Source organism: Pecten maximus, chromosome 4 (genome assembly GCF_902652985.1).
Source record: "Pecten maximus chromosome 4, xPecMax1.1, whole genome shotgun sequence".
NCBI classification, from domain to species: Eukaryota; Metazoa; Mollusca; class Bivalvia; order Pectinida; family Pectinidae; genus Pecten; species Pecten maximus.
Window position 1 is genome coordinate 1,377,238 of NC_047018.1, and position 26,630 is coordinate 1,403,867.

The 26,630-nt window shown below is 36.5% G+C and overlaps 1 protein-coding gene across 1 annotated transcript in view; it reads right to left on the minus strand.

Moving 5' to 3' along the window:
* Positions 1 to 3,539: 3,539 nt before the first annotated feature.
* Positions 3,540 to 26,630, minus strand: part of LOC117324934 (MAM and LDL-receptor class A domain-containing protein 1-like) — a 40,921-nt gene continuing 17,830 nt past the window's right edge. The window contains exons 3-7 of the mRNA XM_033880775.1: positions 25,393 to 25,643; positions 24,033 to 24,123; positions 19,683 to 19,811; positions 19,214 to 19,298; positions 3,540 to 9,734 (exon numbers count right to left, since the gene is read on the minus strand). Of these exons, the coding sequence (XP_033736666.1) occupies positions 9,206 to 9,734; positions 19,214 to 19,298; positions 19,683 to 19,811; positions 24,033 to 24,123; positions 25,393 to 25,643 (1,085 nt within the window). The 3' untranslated portion in view covers positions 3,540 to 9,205. The remainder of the gene's footprint in view (positions 9,735 to 19,213; positions 19,299 to 19,682; positions 19,812 to 24,032; positions 24,124 to 25,392; positions 25,644 to 26,630) is intronic.

Sequence of the window (26,630 nt, forward strand, 5' to 3'; positions counted from 1 at the left end):
ACACTCACGCATTTTGTCTTTCCTTTGAAACATATCTTTTGATTCATTCGTTATTTCTTTCTATCGCGGATTCTATTAGGAGTTTTCTTTTAAGCACATTTTTACTTAAGAACATCAGCTATCGCACCGTATTATGGATTGTCGAGCCCAATATGGGGGTCTCATTTGCATGTTACATTGTGGGGTACTTCGGTTGGGACTCGATATTCAACTATTAAAGAGGCTTGCCCGCAGAGAGATCAGAAAAATTGGCTAATAGAAAAAGATTTTTTACACATGACAAATTGTTGGAATTGTTGAGTTTTTCATTTTATTTTCCTTATAAAACGCTGAAAAGTGATATTAAAACCTCATTTTTTAAATATTATTTATTTAATCGCAACCCGCAATAAGTCCCCGCTATAAAGTGGAGTCTAATTTGATTGACACATCAAAGAAACAAGCACGTGCACCGTGCCACACAGTGATAACTTCAAAGGCAGCGGCGATTTACAAAGAAGATTTGCCGTTATATTCCATACATTTCCCTCTCAGGTTGAGTTTTAAAACGTCTTTTAAATACATATTCTGTAATTGTTTTCAAGAAATAAAGTCGGAAAGCCTCTAATTTTGTCACATAGAAACGTGTACTGAAGTTTATTTAGTGATCGGAGATGTGCCGTTTACCGGTCCGTCTGCGGGTAAGCCTCTTTAAATAAGTCAGGCTGTTCCTCCTAATGTGATATGCCTATAAATAACAACCAATCACTGCCATGCTTCCATCCACTAAATGTTGACGCATTTGCAATCGAAGCATAGTTGTTGTAGTCAGAACTCTTCTAACCCAGGGTTTGGCATAGGTTGGTTGAGTCGGGTCATATGACGTCACTAACCCAGGGTCGGACATGGGTTGATGGAGTCGAGTCACATGGCGTCACTATAGTCGGAACTCTTCTAACCTTGGGCCGGGCATGGGTTGGTGGAGTCGGGTCATATGACGTCACTAACCCAGAGTCGGACATGGGTTGATGGAGTCGGGACATATGATGTCACATACCAAGGGTCGGATATGGGTTGATGGAGTCTGGTCATTTGACGTCACTAACCCAGGGTCAGACATGGGTTGATGGAGTCGGGTCATATGATGTCACTAACCCAGGGTCGGACATGGGTTGATGGAGTCGGGTCATATGACGTCACTAACCCAGGGTCGGACATGGGTTGATGGAGTCTGGTCATTTGACGTCACTAACCCAGGGTCAGACATGGGTTGATGGGGTCGGGTCATATGACGTCACTAACCCATGGTCGGTCATGGGTTGATGGAGTCGGGTCATATGACGTCACTAACCCAGAGTTGGGCATGGGTTGATGGAGTCGGGTAATATGACGTCACTAACCCAGGGTCAGACATGGGTTGATGGAATCGGGTCATATGACGTCACTAACCCATGGTCGGTCATGGGTTGATGGAGTCGGGTCATATGACGTCACTAACCCAGAGTTGGGCATGGGTAGATGGAGTCGGGTAATATGACGTCACTAACCCAGGGTCAGACATGGGTTGATGGAGTCTGGTCATATGACGTCACTAACCCAGGGTCAGACATGGGTTGATGGAGTCGGGTCATTTGATGTCACTAATCCAGGGTCGGATATGGGTTGATGGAGTCGGGTCATATGACGTCACTAACCCATGGTCGGTCATGGGTTGATGGAGTCGGGTCATATGACGTCACTAACCCAGGGTTGGGCATGGGTTGATGGAGTCAGGTCATATGACGTCACTAACCCATATTTGGGCATGGGTTGATGGAGCCGGGTCATATGACGTCACTAACCCAGAGTCAGACATGGGTTGATGGAGCCGGGTCATATGATGTCACTAACCCAGGGTCGGACATGGGTTGATGGAGTCGGGTCATATGACGTCACTAACCCAGGGTCGGACATTGGTTGATGGAGTCGGGTCATATGACGTCACTAACCCAGATTGGGGCATGGGTTGATGGAGCCGGGTCATCTGACGTCACTAACCCAGATTGGGGCATGGGTTGATGGAGCCGGGTCATCTGACGTCACTTACCCAGATTTGGGCATGGGTTGATGGAGTCGTGTCATATGACGTCACTATAGTCAGAACTCTGGATGATCGATTCTTATTAGAGTAAGTCGCGTCTCAACTCAAATCCAAACCGAAGTCACCCTGTATATCGTCCTTGATGATTTAGAACCAATTTGAAATAAACAAGGTTTTATTTGTAGCAGCCTTAGGGACAATACATGAGTTATGTTTAAAACAACCAAAAGGTCCCACGAGCCTGTGCTATCGTCTACTCAGTGTTGTCCATCTGAGGTGTATGACCGGGTTCTCTTTTTATCCAAAACACTACCCACCAATTCCGTATGCCGTCAAATGAAATTATATTCTCAAGAGTATGCTTGGCTGCAAATTATGAGCTCAAATGAAGATCATTTTGAAAAATCTTTCAATAATGTTTGATCAGCACAAGAGAAAAACTTCTCAATTAATGTTTCAATATATTCAAAGAATGTAGAAAATTTTGAGCAATCAAAAAGCATGTGTTGTAATGTCTCCATTTCTAATTTGCATATTGGATATACATTGTTTTCAGCTTTCAACTTAGTTCACGCAACTGAATCACCAATGTGAACAGTCTTCTACTAAACTTTTGTATACATACACGTATGTAATGCACGTATTTCCTATATGATTATGGACTCGTCTGCGATCAATATGCTAATCAAAATTCAACACGACAGGTCATTTTGGTTCGACTATACACAAACATATTCTGGATAACATTAAGTGTATTGTTGATTGATTGTAGTGAACATTTCTCCAAAATCTAAAATAGATATATTTTCTTATATAATCCAATTGTAGCATTGTGTCCTACATATTCAGTACCTATTAGAAGATGTAACTTAAACATACAATGACGACTGTATAGGGTTATATACCGGACAGTATTTAATGGTTGTACATACAATGACGACTGTATAAGGCTATATACCGGACAGTATTTAATGGTTGTACACACAATAAAGACTGTATAGGGCTATATACCGGACAGTATTTAATGGTTGTACATACAATGACGACTGTATAGGGCTATATACCGGACAGTATTTAATGGTTGTACATACAATGAAGACTGTATAGGGCTATATACCGGACAGTATTTAATGGTTGTACATACAATGACGACTGTATAGGGCTATATACCGGACAGTATTTAATGGTTGTATATACAATGAAGACTGTATAGGGCTATATACCGGACAGTATTTAATGGTTGTACATACAATGAAGACTGTATAAGTCTATATATCGGACAGTATTAAATGGTTGTACATACAATGAAGACTGTATAGGGCTATATACCGGACAGTATTTAATAGTTGTACATACAATGAAGACTGTATAGGGCTATATACCGGACACTATTTAATGGTTGTAAATACAATGAAGACTGTATAGGGCTATATACCGGACAGTATTTAATGGTTGTATATACAATGACGACTGTATAGGGCTATATACCGGACAGTATTTAATGGTTGTACATACAATGACGACTGTATAGGGCTATATACCGGACAGTATTTAATAGTTGTACATACAATGAAGACTGTATAAGGCTATATATCGGACAGTATTTAATGGTTGTACATACAATGAAGACTGTATAATTCTATATATCGGACAGTATTAAATGGTTGTACATACAATGATGACTGTATAAGGTTATATACCGGACAGTATTTAATGGTTGTACATACAATGACGACTGTATAGGGCTATATACCGGACAGTATTTAATAGTTGTACATACAATGAAGACTGTATAAGGATATATACCGGACAGTATTTAATGGTTGTACACACAATGAAGACTGTATAAGGCTATATACCGGACAGTATTTAATGGTTGTACATACAATGAATACTGTATAAGGCTATATACAGGACAGTATTTAATGGTTGTACATACAATGAAGACTGTATAAGGCTATATACCGGACAGTATGTAATGGTTGTACATACAATGACGACTGTATAGGGCTATATACCGGACAGTATTTAATGGTTGTACATACAATAAAGACTGTATAAGGCTATATACCGGACAGTATTTAATGGTTGTACATACAATGACTACTGTATAAGGCTATATACCGGACAGTATTTAATGGTTGTACATACAATGAAGACTGTATAGGGCTATATACCGGACAGTATTTAATGGTTGTACACACAATGAAGACTGTATAAGGCTATATACCGGACAGTATTTAATGGTTGTACACACAATGAAGACTGTATAAGGCTATATACCGGACAGTATTTAATGGTTGTACATACAATGAAGACTGTATAAGGCTATATACCAGACAGTATTTAATGGTTGTACATACAATGAAAACTGTATAAGGCTATATATACCGGACAGTATTTAATGGTTGTACATACAATGAAGACTGTATAAGGCTATATACCGGACAGTATTTAATGGTTGTACATACAGTAAAGACTTATAAGGCTATATACCGGACAGTATTTAATGGTTGTACACACAATGACGACTGTATAGGGCTATATACCGGACAGTATTTAATGGTTGTACACACAATGAAGACTGTATAAGGCTATATACCGGACAGTATTTAATGGTTGTACACACAATGAAGACTGTATAAGGCTATATACCGGACAGTATTTAATGGCTGTACATACAATGAAGACTGTATAAGGCTATATACCAGACAGTATTTAATGGTTGTACATACAATGAAAACTGTATAAGGCTATATATACCGGACAGTATTTAATGGTTGTACATACAATGAAGACTGTATAAGGCTATATACCGGACAGTATTTAATGGTTGTACATACAATAAAGACTTATAAGGCTATATACCGGACAGTATTTAATGGTTGTACATACAGTGAAGACTGTATAAGGCTATATACCGGACAGTATTTAATGGTTGTACATACAATGAAGACTGTATAAGGCTATATAGCGGACAGTATTTAATGGTTGTACATACAATGAAGACTGTATAGGGCTATATATACCGGACAGTATTTAATGGTTGTACACACAATGAAGACTGTATAAGGCTATATAGCGGACAGTATTTAATGGTTGTACACACAATGAAGACTGTATAAGGCTATATACCGGACAGTATTTAATGGTTGTACATACAATGACGACTGTATAGGGCTATATACCGGACAGTATTTAATGGTTGTACATACAATGAAGACTGTATAGGGCTATATATACCGGACAGTATTTAATGGTTGTACACACAATGAAGACTGTATAAGGCTATATAGCGGACAGTATTTAATGGTTGTACATACAATGAAGACTGTATAGGGCTATATATACCGGACAGTATTTAATGGTTGTACATACAATGAAGACTGTATAAGGCTATATATACCGGACAATATTTAATGGTTGTAGATACAGTGAAGACTGTATAAGGCTATATACCGGACAGTATTTAATGGTTGTACATACAATGACGACTGTATAAGGATATATACCGGACAGTATTTAATGGTTGTACATACAATGACGACTGTATAAGGCTATATACCGGACAGTATTTAATGGTTGTACATACAATGAAGACTGTATAATTCTATATACCGGACAGTATTTAATGGTTTTACATACAATGAAGACTGTATAAGGCTATATACAGGACAGTATTTAATGGTTGTATATACAATGAAGACTGTATAAGGTTATATACCGGACAGTATTTAATGGTTGTACATACAATGAAGACTGTATAAGGATATATACCGGACAGTATTTAATGGTTGTACATACAATGACGACTGTATAAGGTTATATACCGGACAGTATTTAATGGTTGTACATACAATGACGACTGTATAAGGCTATATACCGGACAGTATCCAATGGTTGTACATACAATGACGACTGTATAGGGCTATATACCGGACAGTATTTAATGATTGTACATACAATGACGACTGTATAGCGCTATATACCGGACAGTATTTAATGGTTTTACATACAATGAAGACTGTATAAGGCTATATACAGGACAGTATTTAATGGTTGTACATACAATGAATGCTGTATAAGGCTATATACCGGACAGTATTAAATGGTTATACATACAATGAAGACTGTATAAGGCTATATACCGGACATTATTTAATGGTTGTACATACAATGAAGACTGTATAAGGCTATAAATCGGACAGTATTTAATGGTTGTACATACAATGAAGACTGTATAAGGCTATATATCGGACAGTATTAAATGGTTGTACATACTATGATGACTGTATAAGGCTATATACCGGACAGTATGTAATGGTTGTACATACAATGAAGACTGTATAGGGCTATATACCGGACAGTATTTAATGGTTGTACATACAATAAAGACTGTATAAGGCTATATATCGGACAGTATTAAATGGTTGTACATACAATGATGACTGTATAAGGCTATATACCGGACAGTATTTAATGGTTGTACATACAATGAAGACTGTATAAGGCTTGATACCGGACAGTATTTAATGGTTGTACATACAATGAAGACTGTATAAGGCTATATACCGGACAGTATTTAATGGTTGTACATACAATGACGACTGTATAAGGCTATATACGGACAGTATTTAATGGTTGTACACACAATGAAGACTGTATAAGGCTATATACCGGACAGTATTTAATGGTTGTACATACAATGAAGACTGTATAAGGCTATATACCGGACAGTATTTAATGGTTGTACATACAATGAAGACTGTTGTTGATACCGAGGAGTTTTTAATAGTTGTACATGGATACATGTAAAAATTTTAAAGTATTTTTTTTTTGAAAAGTGTACCACATAAAAGCAACATTGTACCATGCATCAAACTGTTTGAATATCTGTATGATTGGTCAAATGACAATAATGTAACTGCTAATACAAAAACTATTTCACCATCATTTTTATTGCTCTTTGTGGAAGTTGTGCACAATAGTGACACTGACTCCCTGTAGCCAGAGGGATGAGGCCCAATACCGGGAATACAAACAAACCCTTTGATATCTGCGAGCCCTGAATGACTCATGGATTTTGTTGAAATTTAGTCTGAAACATTATGGGGCAACGGAGATCTAAAGTTGTATAAATGAAATGTATGGGTCACTTGGAGTGACGGTTCCTGATTGGGGAAATATTGCAGAAAAAGGAAAGAAAAACCTCTTAATTCCTTTTTGAAGAATGACTTATTTGCTCTATATTCGGTTGAAACAATAGTGGGAGATTCATAAAAAAATGAAAAATAATTGTAACGTAAATAAGATATTTTGCCATGATTTCTGAAATACCCAAGTCGGCGATGCAGGCTCTCTGGGACTCTTGTTCTGTTTTATTATTTAACATGAAGAATTAGGCCTTCACTTATTAGTTCTCGATTTGATTGAAATTTTGAAATTACTCAACATAATATAATGCCTTAAAATTACAAAAACAGTTTTGGTGTTCAAGAAAAGGAAGAGGGTGCTTCACGTCCGTAGAATATCGTGCCTCAAAATTTGAATATCATGTCTTTAGGATTGTGTTACATATCTATGGTACAATATTTAACTTCAATTTGAACTCATAATTTCCAGCAACTCCTACTCTTGAAAGAATAATTTCATTTGACAACAAACGACATTATTTAAATGTTCTTTTTTTATATATATATTGTATATATAAATGAATCTTATGGTACACCTCTGATGGACAACTCTAAATAGGCTATATCACATGCCCTAGAGCCCTTTGAACTGTTTAACAATACCGAATGGGTTGTTTCAAATAACACCTGGTTTTGGTCAAAATTCCATTGTTCTTGTAAGAGGTCATTTATACTTTGTTCCTTTTAATAAGGAAATTGTAATTTACATTGGCGATTAACACCTTTAATAATGTTGCTGTCAAATACTATCATTGTTTTATTTGATATCAAACTGATTACAGGAACAATTAATAAAACTTCTGACATTAATATGACAAGAAAAATAGTTTTACCGAGTATGCATTAATCAAGTTCATCAAAATAAGCGAGATATATTGCTACAATATATTGTTTCACTATATTGCGGTTTATCGTAATAAAGTAGTCCAGGCGACAAGGCGGTGATGGTTGGATGGTATGTAAACCGAAATGATGGTATTACGATAGCGAATAACATCCGTGGTGTCTAGATCGCGAAGAAACCACAATATGATGGTTAGATAGCGAGAAACATCCGTGGTGTCTAGATCGTGACGAAACAACACATATGGTTGGTTGGCAGTGTCGCATTAGGTCACACACCCTTGCTTCCCTCACATTGCCGGAGGAGAAACGTCAGAAAACTGGGGCCTACAATCTAGCTCCGCTACATCGCCACAAGAAAACGTCACTAATGAAGAGCGCATAATTCTTTTTCTTTACAATGCCACAATGACCCGTCAGTAAACTAGAGCATATAATCTAGGTCCCTCACATCACAGGGAAACGTCAGTAAACAATGATACGCAATCTAGCACCCTAAAATCGCCAAAGGGAAACGTCAGTAGAGAAGGACACCCAATCTAGCTCCCTCATATCATTACAGAAAAACGTCGGTTAGGTAAGAATTTTGACACCAGATGGGTGTTACTTCTCGGTGTTTTAACGATAAGCCAGAACGGAGGTGTTGGAGGAGTTAAGAAATTAGATCTATAACAGTAGAATAAACACAGGTTAAGGTAATCTCGCCCGATAATAACAATTAATTTTGTTGTAATGTTATAATAAAAAAAAAATCCTAACAATATAATATTTAAATTAAAACATAAAGTCAACTGAACATTATAATTTTATCACAAATAATGGTTATTTAAAGAAAAATACACCACTTTATTTAGAGCAAATGGTTAACTGGTTTCAAGTATTACAACTTACAGTAAATATGATATTGTAAATTTCAAATAAAGGAAATTTTAATGTAATAAAAAATACCAAAAATACAATTTCAATACACAGAATCATCTATTGCGTTAGAGCAAATGCTTAATTAGTTCTTAACAATATTGTTATTATTATGAAATTTATCAAATTTCAAAAGCATAACTAGTTTGAATTGTCTTTACCATCTGATTAAAATACAATCATATAAGAATCTTTATTCCTTGTGTGAAAATGCTAAATTAGCAGATCCCTTCTTTCCTTTCGTTCCTGTCATCACCAGGTAGTCGTGGCTGTCAACCTCTCCGCCTGCCGAGGTGATACTTGGCCGATGCAAGTTCGCACGAACTGGTTCTTCCGAGTCGATGCCAGATGACGTCCTTTGAGGCTGGACGGGGTCATTGGTTGGAGTTATATAATCGTCGTCAGAAATGACAGCAGATTGTCTACTGGTCGGATTTAGGTAGTCATCATCTCCATTTCCTCCCTGGTTACCTACGATTTCGCCATTTTGTGGTATTGGATCTTCATAATCATTATTCTCCTGACCAGTGTTGGCCGTGTTCGTTACTCCGATATCTCCAGTAGGCAGTGATTCTAAAGGGAGAATCTCCGAGTCGTTGATATAATCATATACTTCATCCTTCACTCCAATAGTGTCATATTGATCTTGTGGAAATTGATCATAACTATTAATTTGTTCTTGGTGTGAAGGAACTACCATGAAGGGCTCTTTTGGTTTTGTCCTAAAACGCAAGAAAGTGTGATAAGTTCTACAATGCAAAATATGTGAAGGTTTATTCTATTATTAAGCAATATTCAGTATGTAAACACTTTCTACACATACACGCTTTGGCAACGTATATCCTAAATCACAAATGTAAAGGGTCTAGTAAGTAATAACGACGGTATGGTACAATATAGGTACTGGATCCCAACATAGTGTTGTATAGGGTCTAGTAAGTAATAACGACGGCATGGTCCAATATAGGTACTGGATTTTCATTTCAACAAATTTTATTGACATTTGAGGTTATTTGTCAAAAGGATTAAATAACAGGCCAAGCCTATATAAATGTTCTCCTATGGTGGCAATTAGAATGTATAAATATAAAATTAATTTATAAATTTACTATGAAATGAAAAAAATTACATGTATAACTAACATTTAAGGGAGATAACTCAAACATAAACATTCACACATCATTCATACATTTTGCTAATATATACACATGTATACATAATATTTGATAATATTTAATATGAACTTTATCTATAAGAATTATTCATTGACAGGCATTGACCAAAAGTCCATGTGCATGTATGCACAGGTCGTGCCTGTCAATAATTAAGCGAAAATAATATATATAAATGTAAAATATTATATCAAAAAATGTCAGAAAAAATTACTATCACTCAAAATGTTTAGCAGACGCTATACTTCACATATATACAAGACTTAGCTAACTCAACTGCTGTCACATGTGACCAATGAAGATGAAAGGATATTTCAGGACATGTATAATCATACATACTCCATATTCATCAAAATTTAAGGTATAAATAATATAACATAGTACAATACAATATAATATATAATATCATGACTTATATATTTAAAGCATATAGAGATTAAAGCGTCTCGATTTCCCAATGAAGAATGGAACATCATTTAATATTTGTATATTTACAAACTTATCACAGTCAGGGCAACCTTGTAAGAAAGTGCTAATGTTAGAATGGTTATGATTTGCATAACTATCTACTGAGGTAAACAGAGAATGCCTAATAGCATTATACCTAGGACAGTCAAAGAAATAATGTGAAGCAGTTTCATTTTCAATATCACAGGCACAGGTGGGAGAGTTTAATAAATGATCATTAAATAAATCAAAATTTAAATTGCTACATGAATTTCTAAGCTGACAAATAATTATATTAGCCTTTGTATTTCCTTCAAATTTGAAAATTTGCAGTGATTCGCATTTAGCATTAATATTATTAAGTTTGAGGGTGATTTTTGTTGTGTTTTCTTGAAAAGATAACTGATTTAGTTTTGTTAGGGCTAAGGTTAATGTCCCAAATACCTGCCCATTCATTAATATTAGAGAGATCATCTACAAGAGCTTGTGCTGCTTGTGCTGGATTATCATCTATTATTATATACAAAGAAGTATCATCAGCAAAATTTTTGAAATTAGTTGAAACATTATCAGTGATGTCATTTATATAGAGGAGAAAGAGAAGAGGTCCAAGAACTGATCCTTGAGGTACCCCTGCATTTACAACTTTGAATTGTGAGTGACAGACTTCGGTAGAGACTCTTTGCATTCTGTCTGAGAGATAATTTTGAAACCATAAAAGTAAATTTCCGTCAATTCCATTCATTTTAAGCTTCTGTATAAGACCTTCCTGCCAGACTCTGACAAATTCTTTACTTACATCACAGAAAATAAACCTGAGCTCTTTTCCCTTGTCCATATTACTAGATATCTCATTCTAAATAAACAACAATTGATAAACTGTGGAATCACCTGGTATAAAACCAGACTGGTGCTTTGTTAAGATTGAATTTTCAATTAAATAATTAAAAAGATTTTTGATTATAATTTTTTCCATTATTTTACTGAAACATAAAGTTATAGATATTGGCCTATAGTTTAAAACATCATTAGATGACCCACTTCCTTTATATATAGCATTTATGTTTGATTGTTTCCAACTATATGGCAGTACTCCTGATTCTAGGGTTTTGTTGAAAAGAATACTAAGATGTAAAATAAGAGAGTTACTAAGCTTTTTTTACAATTTTAGGAACAATACCATCAGGCCAGGTGGTTTGTTTACATTGAGGATACTAAGTTGGTCCATAACATCTTGCTCAGTGACATGAATATTAGTTAAGGAGTGGAGAGCATATGGTTGTGCTGTCTGGGGCAACTCAAGATCAGGTGATGATGTTGAAATATTAGTAAAGTTATTGTTGAGAAGCTCTGCTTTATCAATAGGATGGCAGATAAGTTGTTCATTGGATTCAAGAGGAGGAATCGATGTAGATTTATTTGAGAAGTTAGTAATAGACTTTGCTATCTTCCACCACTTGTCTGAAGGGACTGTGTTTTCATTTAAAGAGTTTTCAAGAGTTTTGATATAATTCCCTTTTGCTTCACGAATAAAGTCAATCGTTTCATTCCTTAAAAATCTAAATCTCTCCCAGAAGTGGGGGTTATTTGTTAGTTTTGCTTTTTTATGGATTCTTTTACGTTGTCTCATTTTCAGTCTGATAATGTTATTCATCCAAGGCTTATCATTTGGACGTATGGTTATAACTTTTGAAGGGATGAAAGTATTGACTTGCTCAGTAATTGAATCAAGTATAAAGGAGTTGAATGTGTTAAAGTCTTGATTTGATGAAATGTTCAACCAATCAATATTGAGGAGAGCATTACTTATACTGTCAAAGTCAGCCTCATCAAATTTTTATAGAGGTTTTCTTTTATAGCTTACTTGTTTGAATAAAGTAAAAGAAATTTTATGGACTGGAGAGTGGTCACTGCAGAATGATGGAGATACATGAGTGTTTTTAATTAGGTTCAGATTATTAGTAAAGATTACATCAATGGATGTGGCACTATCAGGCGTTATTCTTGTAGGTTCACTAATAAGGCTAGATAAGTTATGTTTAATAAGTAGTCTTGACAAGTGAGCGTTTAATGGAATATCCAACATGTCTATATTAATATCACCTGTTAGTATAACATCCAATGAAGTATCAGTAGCTCTAGTTATTGAGTCATCTAATTTGACCCAAAAATCAACATTATTATCAGGTCTTTAGATACAACCAAGGAGAAATTTATGATATGTTCTGGATTCTAACATAGTGTTATATAGGGTTTAATTAGTAATAACGACGTTATGGTCCAATAAAGGTACTGGCTCCTAACATAGTGTTGTATAGGGTCCTATAAGTAATAACGACGGTATGGTACAATATAGGTACTGGATCCTAACATTGTGTTGTATAGGGTCCTATAAGTAATAACGATGGTATTGTCCAATATAGGTACTGGATCCTAACATAGTGTTGTATAGGGTCCTATAAGTAATAACGACGGTATGGTCCAATATAGGTACTGGATCCTAACATAGTGTTGTATAGGGTTTAATTAGTAATAACGACGGCATGGTCCAATATAGGTACTGGATCCTAACATAGTGTTGTATAGGGTTTAATTAGTAATAACGACGGCATGGTCCAATATAGGTACTGGATCCTAACATAGTGTTATATAGGGTTTAATTAGTAATAACGACGGCATGGTCCAATATAGGTACTGGATCCTAACATAGTGTTGTATAGGGTCCTATAAGTAATAACGACGGTATGGTACAATATAGGTACTGGATCCAAACATAGTGTTGTATAGGGTCTAGTAAGTAATAACGACGGTATTGTCCAATATAGGTACTGGATTCTAACATAGTGTTGTATAGGGTCTAATAAGTAATAACGACGGTATGGTCCAACATATATGTACTGGATCCTAACATAGTGTTGTATAGGGTCTAGTAAGTAATAACGACGGCATGGTCCAATATAGGTACTGGATTCTAACATAGTGTTGTATAGGGTCTAGTAAGTAATAACGACGGTATTGTCCAATACAGGTACTGGATCCTAACATAGTGTTGTATAGGGTCCTATAAGTAATAACGATGGCATGGTCCAATATAGGTACTGGATTCTAACATAGTGTTGTATAGGGTCTAGTAAGTAATAACGACGGTATGGTCCAACATATATGTACTGGATCCTAACATAGTGTTGTATAGGGTCTAGTAAGTAATAACGACGGCATGGTCCAATATAGGTACTGGATTCTAACATAGTGTTGTATAGGGTCTAGTAAGTAATAACGACGGTATTGTCCAATACAGGTACTGGATCCTAACATAGTGTTGTATAGGGTCCTATAAGTAATAACGATGGCATGGTCCAATATAGGTACTGGATTCTAACATAGTGTTGTATAGGGTCTAGTAAGTAATAACGACGGCATGGTCCAATATAGGTACTGGATCCTAACATAGTGTTGTATAGGGTCCTATAAGTAATAACGATGGTATGGTCCAATATAGGTACTGGATTCTAACATAGTGTTGTATAGGGTCCTATAAGTAATAACGATGGTATGGTCCAATATAGGTACTGGCTCCTAACATAGTGTTGTATAGGGTCCTATAAGTAATAACGACGGCATGGTCCAATATAGGTACTGGATTCTAACATAGTGTTGTATAGGGTCCTATAAGTAATAACGATGGTATGGTCCAATATAGGTACTGGATCCTAACATTGTGTTGTATAGGGTCCTATAAGTAATAACGATGGTATGGTCCAATATAGGTACTGGATTCTAACATAGTGTTGTATAGGGTCCTATAAGTAATAACGACGGCATGGTCCAATATAGGTACTGGATTCTAACATAGTGTTGTATAGGGTCTAGTAAGTAATAACGATGGTATGGTCCAATATAGGTACTGGATCCTCACATAGTGTTGTATAGGGTCTAGTAAGTAATAACGACGGTATGGTCCAATATAGGTACTGGATTCTAACATAGTGTTGTATAGGGTCTTGTAAGTAATAACGACGATATGGTCCAATATAGGTACTGGATCCTAACATAGTGTTGTATAGGGTCCTATAAGTAATAACGACGGCATGGTCCAATATAGGTACTGGATTCTAACATAGTGTTGTATAGGGTCTAGTAAGTAATAACGACGGTATTGTCCAATACAGGTACTGGATCCTAACATAGTGTTGTATAGGGTCCTATAAGTAATAACGATGGCATGGTCCAATACAGGTACTGGATCCTAACATAGTGTTGTATAGGGTCCTATAAGTAATAACGATGGTATGGTTCAATATAGGTACTGGATTCTAACATAGTGTTATATAGGGTCCTATAAGTAATAACGACGGTATGGTACAATATAGGTACTGGATCCTTACATAGTGTTGTATAGGGTCTAGTAAGTAATAACGACGGTATGGTCCAATATAGGTACCGGATCCTAACATAGTGTTGTATAGGGTCCTATAAGTAATAACGATGGTATGGTCCAATATAGGTACTGGATCCTAACATAGTGTTATATAGGGTCCTATAAGTAATAACGACGATATGGTCCAATATAGGTACTGGATCCTAACATAGTGTTATATAGGGTCCTATAAGTAATAACGACGGTATGGTCCAATATAGGTACTGGATTCTAACATAGTGTTGTATAGGGTCCTATAAGTAATAACGATGGTATGGTCCAATATAGGTACTGGCTCCTAACATAGTGTTGTATAGGGTCCTATAAGTAATAACGACGGCATGGTCCAATATAGGTACTGGATTCTAACATAGTGTTGTATAGGGTCCTATAAGTAATAACGATGGTATGGTCCAATATAGGTACTGGATTCTAACATAGTGTTGTATAGGGTCTATAGTAAGTAATAACGACGGTATGGTCCAATATAGGTACTGGATTCTAACATAGTGTTGTATAGGGTCCTATAAGTAATAACGATGGTATGGTTCAATACAGGTACTGGATCCTAACATAGTGTTGTATAGGGTCCTATAAGTAATAACGATGGTATGGTCCAATATAGGTACTGGATCCTAACATAGTGTTGTATAGGGTCCTATAAGTAATAACGATGGCATGGTCCAATATAGGTACTGGATTCTAACATAGTGTTGTATAGGGTCCTATAAGTAATAACGATGGTATGGTCCAATATAGGTACTGGCTCCTAACATAGTGTTGTATAGGGTCCTATAAGTAATAACGACGGCATGGTCCAATATAGGTACTGGATTCTAACATAGTGTTGTATAGGGTCCTATAAGTAATAACGATGGCATGGTCCAATATAGGTACTGGATTCTAACATAGTGTTGTATAGGGTCTAGTAAGTAATAACGATGGTATGGTCCAATATAGGTACTGGATTCTAACATAGTGTTGTATAGGGTCCTATAAGTAATAACGATGGCATGGTCCAATATAGGTACTGGATTCTAACATAGTGTTGTATAGGGTCCTATAAGTAATAACGACGGTATGGTCCAATAAAGGTACTGGCTCCTAACATAGTGTTGTATAGGGTCTAGTAAGTAATAACGACGGTATGGTCCAATATAGGTACTGGATCCTAACATAGTGTTGTATAGGGTCTAGTAAGTAATAACGACGGTATGGTCCAATATAGGTACTGGCTCCTAACATAGTGTTGTATAGGGTCCTATAAGTAATAACGATGGTATGGTCCAATATAGGTACTGGATCCTAACATTGTGTTGTATAGGGTCTATAGTAAGTAATAACGACGGTATGGTCCAATATAGGTACTGGATTCTAACATAGTGTTGTATAGGGTCCTATAAGTAATAACGATGGTATGGTTCAATATAGGTACTGGATCCTAACATAGTGTTGTATAGGGTCCTATAAGTAATAACGACGGCATGGTCCAATATAGGTACTGGATCCTAACATAGTGTTGTATAGGGTCTAGTAAGTAATAACGACGTTATGGTCCAATAAAGGTACTGGCTCCTAACATAGTGTTGTATAGGGTCTTGTAAGTAATAACGACGGTATGGTCCAATATAGGTACTGGATTCTAACATAGTGTTGTATAGGGTCCTATAAGTAATAACGATGGTATGGTTCAATATAGGTACTGGATTCTAACATAGTGTTGTATAGGGTCCTATAAGTAATAACGACGGTATGGTCCAATATAGGTACTGGATCCTAACATAGTGTTGTATAGGGTCCTATAAGTAATAACGATGGTATGGTCCAATATAGGTACTGGATTCTAACATAGTGTTGTATAGGGTCCTATAAGTAATAACGACGGTATGGTCCAATATAGGTACCGGATCCTAACATAGTGTTGTATAGGGTCCTATAAGTAATAACGATGGTATGGTCCAATATAGGTACTGGATTCTAACATAGTGTTGTATATAGGGTCTAGTAAGTAATAACGACGGTATGGTCCAATATAGGTACTGGATCCTAACATAGTGTTATATAGGGTCTAGTAAGTAATAACGACGGTATGGTCCAATATAGGTACTGGATTCTAACATAGTGTTGTATAGGGTCTAGTAAGTAATAACGACGGTATGGTCCAATATAGGTACTGGATCCTAACATAGTGTTGTATAGGGTCTAGTAAGTAATAACGACGTTATGGTCCAATAAAGGTACTGGATTCTAACATAGTGTTGTATAGGGTCTAGTAAGTAATAACGACGTTATGGTCCAATAAAGGTACTGGATTCTAACATAGTGTTGTATAGGGTCCTATAAGTAATAACGACGGTATGGTTCAATATAGGTACTGGATTCTAACATAGTGTTGTATAGGGTCTAGTAAGTAATAACGACGTTATGGTCCAATATAGGTACTGGATCCTAACATAGTGTTATATAGGGTCCTATAAGTAATAACGATGGTATGGTTCAATATAGGTACTGGATTCTAACATAGTGTTGTATAGGGTCCTATAAGTAATAACGATGGTATGGTCCAATATAGGTACTGGATTCTAACATAGTGTTGTATAGGGTCCTATAAGTAATAACGATGGTATGGTCCAATATAGGTACTGGCTCCTAACATAGTGTTGTATAGGGTCTAGTAAGTAATAACGACGGTATTGTCCAATATAGGTACTGGATCCTAACATAGTGTTGTATAGGGTCTAGTAAGTAATAACGACGGCATGGTCCAATATAGGTACTGGATTCTAACATAGTGTTGTATAGGGTCCTATAAGTAATAACGATGGTATGGTCCAATATAGGTTCTGGATTCTAACATAGTGTTGTATAGGGTCCTATAAGTAATAACGACGGCATGGTCCAATATAGGTACTGGATCCTAACATAGTGTTGTATAGGGTCTAGTAAGTAATAACGATGGTATGGTCCAATATAGGTACTGGATTCTAACATAGTGTTATATAGGGTCCTATAAGTAATAACGATGGTATGGTCCAATATAGGTACTGGATCCTAACATAGTGTTGTATAGGGTCTAGTAAGTAATAACGACGGTATGGTCCAATATAGGTACTGGATTCTAACATAGTGTTGTATAGGGTCCTATAAGTAATAACGATGGTATGGTCCAATATAGGTACTGGATTCTAACATAGTGTTGTATAGGGTCCTATAAGTAATAACGACGGCATGGTCCAATATAGGCACTGGATTCTAACATAGTGTTGTATAGGGTCTAGTAAGTAATAACGACGTTATGGTCCAATAAAGGTACTGGCTCCTAACATAGTGTTGTATAGGGTCTAGTAAGTAATAACGACGGTATGGTCCAATATAGGTACTGGATCCTAACATAGTGTTGTATAGGGTCTAGTAAGTAATAACGACGGTATGGTCCAATATAGGTACTGGATTCTAACATTGTGTAGTATAGGGTCTAGTAAGTAATAACGACGGTATGGTCCAATATAGGTACTGGATCCTAACATAGTGTTGTATAGGGTCTAGTAAGTAATAACGACGGTATGGTCCAATATAGGTACTGGATCCTAACATAGTGTTGTATAGGGTCTAGTAAGTAATAACGACGGTATTGTCCAATATAGGTACTGGCTCCTAACATAGTGTTGTATAGGGTCTAGTAAGTAATAACGACGGTATGGTCCAATATAGGTACTGGATCCTAACATAGTGTTGTATAGGGTCTAGTAAGTAATAACGACGGTATGGTCCAATATAGGTACTGGATCCGAACATAGTGTTGTATAGAGTTTAGTAAGTAATAACGACGGTATGGTCTAATATAGGTATCGATCCTAACATAGTGTTGTAAAGGGTCTAGTAAGTAATAACGACGGTATGGTCCAATATAGGTACTGGATCCTAACATAGTGTTGTATAGGGTCTAGTTAGTAATAACGACGATATGGTCCAATATATGTACTGGATCCTAACAATGTATTGTATAGGGTCAAGTGAGTAATAACGACGGTATTGTCCAATATAGGTACTGGGTCCTAACAAACACCGTTGGATGCATGTTACAAGACAAGAGAAAGGACAGTACAATCGAGGAAATCCGCCGCTGCTGATTTAGAGATATTGCTATAAGCTGACCTCTACTTACTTGTGTCTCCTCAGACAAACAATGAGAACGATTGCCCCTACTAGTAGTATTGCAGCAGGGATCCCGGTTATGTAGGGTATATACTCTAAAAAATCAATATTCAGGAATTATCAGCTGGGTGTAATCAGGATATTTGAGTAAAAACAGATACCCACAGAGTGTAACTAATATATTCATGTGTATTCACCACTCCAGGTAAAACAAAAGGAGTGACATCTTATTTCAATATTTGGTTTCAAGACCGGGGATTACATATTTCCAGTTACAAGTAAACATTAACACTAATCAAAACGGACCATTTGGCATAACAATCAAGTTACGTTAAAGATGTTCAATAATATCTGTCTTTCTGTTATTTGAAATTGAAACCATTTAGCCTTGGTAACATTTAAAAATCACACTTTTTATAGTTGAATCAAAATTGAATCATCATTATAGCCCTCTTAATAGATAATGAACTTGGACCTACCTTCGAGGCTTATTTGTGTGGCAGCTGTTGTCGTAATGCCTACAGGCTGTGTCGGCGATGTTGACGATAACGTTGATGAATGTAGAGTGGTAGTTTTTGTGGTTGTTGAAAATTGGAGGTTTTCACAATCTCGAAGAAAAAGGTGAAAAACATTAAAACTTAAATGAAATGTGAAAGTAATTTAAATTCAAAGCTCTTCACAAGCGCTATCATGTTTACAGAATTAAACATCGAATCAACTGTTAATTCTTGCCTTAACTTTATAACCTTGTAAATATGCATTTGCATTAAATTCAAATCTTCATACATGTGATTAAATCTATCAAACCTATTTCTTTTTAGTATGTGATAAGAAAAAATAATGTGTCCTACATGGTGTATAAAAATAGACAGGCTTTAATACATTATAAAGGAATGATACAATACTAACGAGGTTAGGAAGGCGGAGTGATACAATACTAACGAGGTTAGGTAGGCGGAGTGATACAATACTAACGAGGTTAGGTAGGCGGAATGATACAATACTAGCGAGGTTAGGTAGGCGGAATGATACAATACTAACGATGTTAGGTAGACGGAATGATACAATACTAACGAGGTTAGGAAGGCGGAGTGATACAATACTAACGAGGTTAGGTAGACGGAATGATACAATACTAACGGGGTTAGGTAGGCGGAGTGATACAATATTAGCGAGGTTATGTAGACGGAATGATACAATACTAACGGGGTTAGGTAGACGGAATGATACAATACTAACGGGGTTAGTTAGACGGAATGATACAATACTAACGGGGTTAGGTAGGCGGAGTGATACAATATTAGCGAGGTTAGGTAGACGGAATGATACAATACTAACGTTGTTAGGTAGGCGGAGTGATACAATACTAACGAGGTTAGGTAGGCGGAATGATACAATACTAACGGGGTTAGGTAGGCGGAGTGATACAATATTAGCGAGGTTAGGTAGACGGAATGATACAATACTAACGGGGTTAGGTAGACGGAATGATACAATACTAACGGGGTTAGGTAGGCGGAGTGATACAATATTAGCGAGGTTAGGTAGACGGAATGATACAATACTAACGGGGTTAGGTAGGCGGAGTGATACAATACTAACGTTGTTAGGTAGGCGGAGTGATACAATACTAACGAGGTTAGGTAGGCGGAATAATACAATACTAACGGGGTTAAGTAGGCGGAGTGATACAATACTAACGAGGCTAGGTAGGCGGAATGATACAATACTAACGAGGTTAGGTAGGCGGAAAGATACAATACTAACGTGATTAGGTAGGCGGATTGATACAATACTAACGAGGTTAGGTAGGCGGAATGTTACAATACTAACGAGGTTAGGTAGGCGGAATGATACAATACTAACGAGATTAGGTAGGCGGAATGATACAATACTAACGAGGCTAGGTAGGCGAAATGATACAATACTAACGGTGTTAGGTAGGCGGAGTGATACAAAACTAACGAGGTTAGGTAGGCGAAATGGTACAATACTAACGAGGCTAGGTAGGCGGAGTGATACAATACTAACGAGGTAAGGTAGGCGGAGTGATACAATATTAGCGAGGTTAGATAGGCGGAGTGATACAATACTAGCGAGGTTAGGTAGGCGGAATGATACAATACTAACGGGGTTAGGTAGGCGGAATGTTACAATACTAACGTTGTTAGGTAGGCGGAGTGATACAATACTAACGAGGTTAGGTAGGCGAAATAATACAATACTAATGGGGTTGGGTAGGCGGAGTGATACAATACTAACGAGGTTAGGTAGGCGGAGTGAAACAATACTAACGAGGTTAGGTAGGCGGAGTGATACAATACTAACGAGGTTAGGTAGGCGGAATGATACAATACTAACGAGGTTAGGTAGGCGGAAAGATACAATACTAACGAGGTTATGTAGGCGGAGTGATACAATTCTAACGAGGTTAGGTAGGCGGAGTGATACAAAACTAACGAGGTTAGGTAGGCGAAATGGTACAATACTAACGAGGCTAGGTAGGCGGAGTGATACAATACTAACGAGGTAAGGTAGGCGGAGTGATACAATACTAGCGAGGTTAGATAGGCGGAGTGATACAATACTAGCGAGGTTAGGTAGGCGGAATGATACAATACTAACGGGGTTAGGTAGGCGGAGTGATACAATACTAACGAGGTTAGGTAGGCGAAATAATACAATACTAATGGGGTTGGGTAGGCGGAGTGATACAATACTAACGAGGTTAGGTAGGCGGAGTGAAACAATACTAACGAGGTTAGGTAGGCGGAGTGATACAATACTAACGAGGTTAGGTAGGCGGAATGATACAATACTAACGAGGTTAGGTAGGCGGAAAGATACAATACTAACGAGGTTATGTAGGCGGAGTGATACAATTCTAACGAGGTTAGGTAGGCGGCATGATACAATACTAACGAGGTTAGGTAGGCGGAATGATACAATACTAACGAGGTTAGGTAGGCGGAATGATACAATACTAACGGGGTTAGGTAGGCCGAATGATACAATACTAACGGGGTTAGGTAGGCGGAGTGATACAATACTAACGAGGTTAGGTAGGCGAAATGATACAATACTAACGAGGCTAGGTAGGCGGAGTGATACAATACTAACGAGGTTAGGTAGGCGGAGTAATACAATACTAACGAGGTTAGGTAGGCGGAGTGATACAATACTAACGAGGTTAGGTAAGCGGAGTGATACAATACTAACGAGGTTAGGTAGGCGAAATGATACAATACTAACGGGGTTAGGTAGGCGGAATGATACAATACTAACGGGGTAAGGTAGGCGGAGTGATACAATACTAACGAGGTTAGGTAGGCGGAATGATTCAATACTAACGAGGTTAGTTAGGCGGAATAATACAATACTAACGGAGTTAGGTAGGCGGAGTGATACAATACTAACGAGGTTAGGTAGGCGGAGTGATACAATACTAACGGGGTTAGGTAGGCGGAGTAATACAATACTAACGAGGTTAGGTAGACGGAATGATACAATACTAACGAGGTTAGTTAGGCGGAATAAAACAATACTAACGGGGTTAGGTAGGCGGAGTGATACAATACTAACGGGGTTAGGTAGGCGGAATGATACAATACTAACGGGGTTAGGTAGGCGGAGTGATACAATACTAACGAGGTTAGGTAGGCGAAATGATACAATACTAACGAGGCTAGGTAGGCGGAGTGATACAATACTAACGAGGTTAGGTAGGCGGAGTAATACAATACTAACGAGGTTAGGTAGGCGGAGTGATACAATACTAACGAGGTTAGGTAGGCGGAGTGATACAATACTAACGAGGTTAGGTAGGCGGAATGATACAATACTAACGAGGTTTGTTAGGCGGAATAATAAAATACTAACGGGGTTAGGTAGGCGGAGTGATACAATACTAACGGGGTTAGGTAGGCGGAGTGATACAATACTAACGAGGTTAGGTAGGCGGAGTAATACAATACTAACGAGGTAAGGTAGGCGGAGTGATACAATACTAACGAGGTTAGGTAGGCGGAGTGATACAATACTAACGAGGTTAGGTAGGCGAAATGATACAATACTAACGGGGTTAGGTAGGCGGAATGATACAATACTAACGGGGTAAGGTAGGCGGAGTGATACAATACTAACGAGGTTAGGTAGGCGGAATGATACAATACTAACGAGGTTAGTTAGGCGGAATAATACAATACTAACGGGGTTAGGTAGGCGGAGTGATACAATACTAACGAGGTTAGGTAGGCGGAGTGATACAATACTAACGAGGTTAGGTAGGCGGAGTGATACAATACTAACAAGGTTAGGTAGGCGGAATGATACAATACTAACGAGGTTAGGTAGACTCAATTACAATAGAGGCTATAATACATTTTAACGAAATGATGCAATACTAGTTTGGTAGACTCATATGTCAAACTTTAAATAATCAACTAGTTTTTACCTACTACATGATTGATTTCGAATACAATGATTTCCTTAGAGTTATGTTAATATGCTCGGTTATCGACTTTTTCTGAGTTAATAACATCGATGTATTCGTACGTCGTCTGAGAAACATACAAATAAACAGACGAGTGTCGATATCAACAAAGTAATGGAACCAGTTAGTAAGTAGATGATATTATCATATGTGACATACGCGAAGCTTACTTTCTTGTTTAAGTTCAGACGTGTATATATAATTTTTAGAGATAAAAGTGCTATAAAACACCAATGTAGGCAAATAGATGAATTGGGCTATCTACGTTTTCTCTTAAATATAATGACAGGTATCATAATCAAAGAAACTTGTGATATCATATTCAATACAAACCTACCTTGTTGTTTACATTCAGTGTTTAGGACGTCAATGCTGTCTATAGCTATTATGCTATAAGTATCATTACCCATAGAAGCCACAAAAGATATCTGCAAGAATATAATGATACAATAATTAACTGGGGAAGGATACAAGTAAAAATGTACAAATGTCGATTAGTTATTACAGAGAGGCTGCATTTTTGAAAATTTAAAAAATATGTAAATACATTATTGTAGGTAAAGGAAAACTGAAAACAAATCTAGTTTGGGACACTCAAGTTCTAGCGCATGGCTGAATTTAAACAGCGATAGTGAATTAGTACACCCACAATACTTGGCGTGGAACATAATATACAGAGACTACACTTATCTGTACGCCCCATAATACTTGGCGTAGAACATAATATACAGGGACTACACTTATTTGTACGCCCCATAATACTTGGCGTAGAACATAATATACAGGGACTACACTTATTTGTACGCCCCATAATACTTGGCGTAGAACATAATATACAGGGACTACACTTATTTGTACGCCCCATAATACTTGGCGTAGAACATAATATACAGGGACTACACTTATTTGTACGCCCCATAATACTTGGCGTACAACACAATATACAGGGACTACACTAATTTGTACGCCCCATAATACTTGGCGTAGAACATAATATACAGGGACTACACTTATTTGTACGCCCCATAATACTTGGCGTAGAACATATTATACAGGGACTACACTTATTTGTACGCCCCACAATACTTGGCGTACAACACAATATACAGGGACTACACTAATTTGTACGCCCCATAATACTTGGCGTAGAACATAATATACAGGGACTACACTTATTTGTACGCCCCATAATACTTGGCGTAGAACATATTATACAGGGACTATACTTATTTGTACGCCCCACAATACTTGGCGTAGAACATAATATACAGGGACTACACTTATTTGTACGCCCCACAATACTTGGCGTAGAACATAATATACAGGGACTACACTTATTTGTACGCCCCACAATACTTAGCGTACAACACAATAGACAGAGACTAAAATAATCTACACACCCATAGTACATGGTGTAGAATAAAATATATAGAGACTACACTAATGTGTACGCCCCACAATACTTGACGTAGAACATAGTATAAGGAGACTACACTAAATTTCACATCCACCATACATAGAACACTCGATTTAGGTTTATTTTGTTTAACGTCCTATTAACAAAATAAACCCAAACCTAAACCTATTGTTCTACGCCAAGTATGGTGGGTAAATCAGCGTAGAACAATATGCAGAGACTACAAAAATCGCAATAACACAATTTGGAATGATATTTAAAATATGAAGGTTTACAATACCGTAGATTGTAGTGTTGCTATGTCGACCACGGCACAATGCCACGCGTCACTTTGGTTTCCTGTCTTAGTCCATACGATAGAATCATCAATTAAAACTTCTAGGCTACCCATCGTTTCCCCGAACATGTGGTACCAGAATCGCAAGCACACATTATCAGAACCATTAGGTACCACTAAATCATCCCTCTGGAGGCTTCCCTTAAAGTCCACCCCAGATGATATTCTGGTGGTGTCCAGGTATACATAAAACGCTGGCGTTGAATGAAAAAAAGATGATTAAAGACCTAAATGTCAGTTAGAGGTCACAAGTCCTACATAATATATATGTTTAATATCCATGATATTTGTATCAATTACTACATGTTTTATTTTATGTATAGTTAACTACAGTTTTACGGAGACATTAATATTGTTTTATGTATATATTACTATTGTTTTATGTATTCAGTACTATTGTTTTATGTAAACATTACTATTGTTTTATGTATACATTACTATTGTTTTATGTAAACGTTACTTTTGTTATATGTAAACATTACTTTTGTTTAATGTAAACATTACTATTGTTTTATGTAAACATTACTATTGTTTTATGTAAACATTACTATTGTTTGATGTAAACATTACTATTGTCTGACGTATCTATTACTATTGTTTTATATATACATTACTATTGTTTCATGTAAACATTACTATTGTTTTATGTAAACATTACTATAAATTTATGTATCCATTACTATTGTTTTATGTAAACATTACTATTTGTTTATGTAAACACATTTCTATTGTTTTATGTATACATTGCTATTGTTTTATATATACATTACTATTGTTTTATATATACATTACTATTGTTTCATGTAAACATTACTATTGTTTATGTAAACATTACTATTTGTTTATGTAAACACATTTCTATTGTTTTATGTATATATTACTATTGTTTTATGTATTCAGTACTATTGTTTTATGTAAACATTAATATACATTTTCATGTTTACATTACTATTGTTTTATGTATACATTATTATTGTTTTATGTAAACATTACTATTGTTTTATGTATCTATTACAATTGTTTTATGTATCTATTACTATTGTTTTATGTTAACATTACTATTGTTTTATGTAAACATTACTATTGTTTGATGTAAACATTACTATTGTTTTATGTATCTATTACTATTGTTTGATGTAAACATTACTATTGTTTTATGTAAACATTACTATGTTTATGTT